At 45.2% G+C, this 1,929-nt stretch overlaps 1 protein-coding gene across 1 annotated transcript; it reads left to right on the top strand.

Moving 5' to 3' along the window:
* Positions 1-1,062: 1,062 nt before the first annotated feature.
* LOC146003494 (uncharacterized) lies at positions 1,063-1,596 on the top strand. The gene has a single exon (XM_083141784.1). The coding sequence runs from the start codon at positions 1,063-1,065 to the stop codon at positions 1,594-1,596; it is 534 nt and encodes a 177-aa protein (XP_082997910.1).
* Positions 1,597-1,929: the final 333 nt, after the last annotated feature.

Below are 1,929 nucleotides of genomic sequence, written 5' to 3'. Positions count from 1 at the left end.
GCAGCAGTTATGGCTCCACAATGTAGGATGGGATGATCCGCTTCCTATAGATTTGCAGAAAACATGGCGTCGTCTTCATTCGCAGCTCACATGTATTAACGAAGTAAAAGTACCACGGTTCGTTTTGGCTCCAGGAGACATCCATAAAGTTCAAATTCACGGTTTCTCTGATGCATCAGAGAGAAACTATGGCAGTGTTCTCTTCGTAAGATCAATTGATTCAGAGGGTCACATAAGTGTGAACTTACTGTGTTCAAAGTCCAAGGTGGCTCCGGTGAAGAGAACCACTCTTCCACGTTTGGAATTATGTGCGGCAGTTCTACTAGCCAAACTGGTACACAAAATATTGCCCATACTGCGTCTATGTATAGGCACCAATCACCTATGGACCGACTCAAAAATCGTCATGCTTGGCTGGCGTCACCAGCCAGTAAATGGAAACCTTTTGTTGCCAACCGAGTTGCTATGGTACAGGAACTCACACAGGTCAGTGATTGGAAGCACGTTCCGTCAAAAGATAATCCTGCAGATCTTATCTCACGAGGAGTCGATGCAAAAACAATCAGATCACTTCAGCTTTGGTGGCACGGACCCACCTGGCTCCAAGAAGACGAGACACAGTGGCCATCATCCAGTTTAGCATTCCGTCCAGACGACAACACTATTCCAGAGCAGCGTAAGGTAGCAGCTACCACATTGGTCACTCATGTAACAACTGAAGAAGAAATCATATCTAGATATTCAAGTTTATCCAAGCTGCTGAGAGTAGTGTCACTCTGCAAAAGGTTCATCAGCAATTGCAGAAACTCAAGAGAGAAACGGAGTGAAGACCTTACCACCTTTGAAATTCAAGGCGCCACACTTGCCTGCATCAAGAATACACAACGTGCATTCTTCTCTCATGGTGCTAAAAATGAATTGCAGGAATTACGTAAACTCTTTCAATCACAAGAGTTCAACAAGGACATCAACAGATTTGCAGCAGAAGAGAATTTCCAATGGAAGTATTCTCCACCACGCAGTCCATCATTTGGCGGGATTTTTGAAAGTGCAGTAAAGTCTATGATATACCATCTTCGCAGAGTAGCAGGAAACGCCGTGCTAACATACGAAGAACTAGTAACTCTGCTATGCCAAATAGAGGCCTGCCTCAACTCCCGTCCTCTTTCCACACTCCCTGATTCTCATGATGAATTCAGCTACATTACCCCTGGTCATTTTCTTATTGGAGGTCCTCTAACCTCATTTCCTGAACCAAACATTACAGATCTGGCTGCCAACAGATTATCCAGATGGCAGCGCATACAGCAGTTCCAGCAGCGAGTGTGGAGGAAGTGGTCTCAGGACTATCTGCATAGTCTGCATCAGCGACAGAAATGGACAGCCGTTCAGTCGAATTTGAAGCCTGGCACACCAGTGCTATTGAAGGAGGACAATCTTCCACCACTCTCGTGGAGAGTCGGCGTCATCCAAGAAGTGTTTCCGGGAAAGGATAACCTAGTGCGCGTAGTCACCGTTCGTACTAGAGACGGAGTCTACAAGAGAGCATTAAGCAAAATTGTGCCTTTACCACATTGGGAAGAAGACGCTCCATGAGCTAAAACATTGACAATGTATCCCCTAGTGTTAGGTTGGATGTGAACATTCCAACGGGGGGGAGTATGTTGGAGATTTATCTATAAAAGTAACCATGTTTATTCTTTCTTTATATATTTTATATTGCATATAGCTTCAATTGTTTATTTGTGTATTTTAAATGCCTTAAGTAACCTGCACTCCCATTGGCTAGTTCAATCTTAGCGCGGTGTCTAGTTGCCGCCATTTTAGCGCGGTAGTTACTTCCAGCCAGTGTGCGTAGAGAGGCCACTCGGGACACAGCCAGAAACCGTCGCGGACAATTATGGATACCGTAAGCCCAACGTGGCTACG

This window comes from Lepisma saccharinum, chromosome 20 (genome assembly GCF_977018435.1).
Source record: "Lepisma saccharinum chromosome 20, izLepSacc3.1, whole genome shotgun sequence".
In the NCBI taxonomy this organism is placed as follows: domain Eukaryota; kingdom Metazoa; phylum Arthropoda; class Insecta; order Zygentoma; family Lepismatidae; genus Lepisma; species Lepisma saccharinum.
The sequence above is the reverse complement of the archived record's forward strand: the minus strand, read 5'-3'. Positions and strand labels throughout refer to the sequence as shown.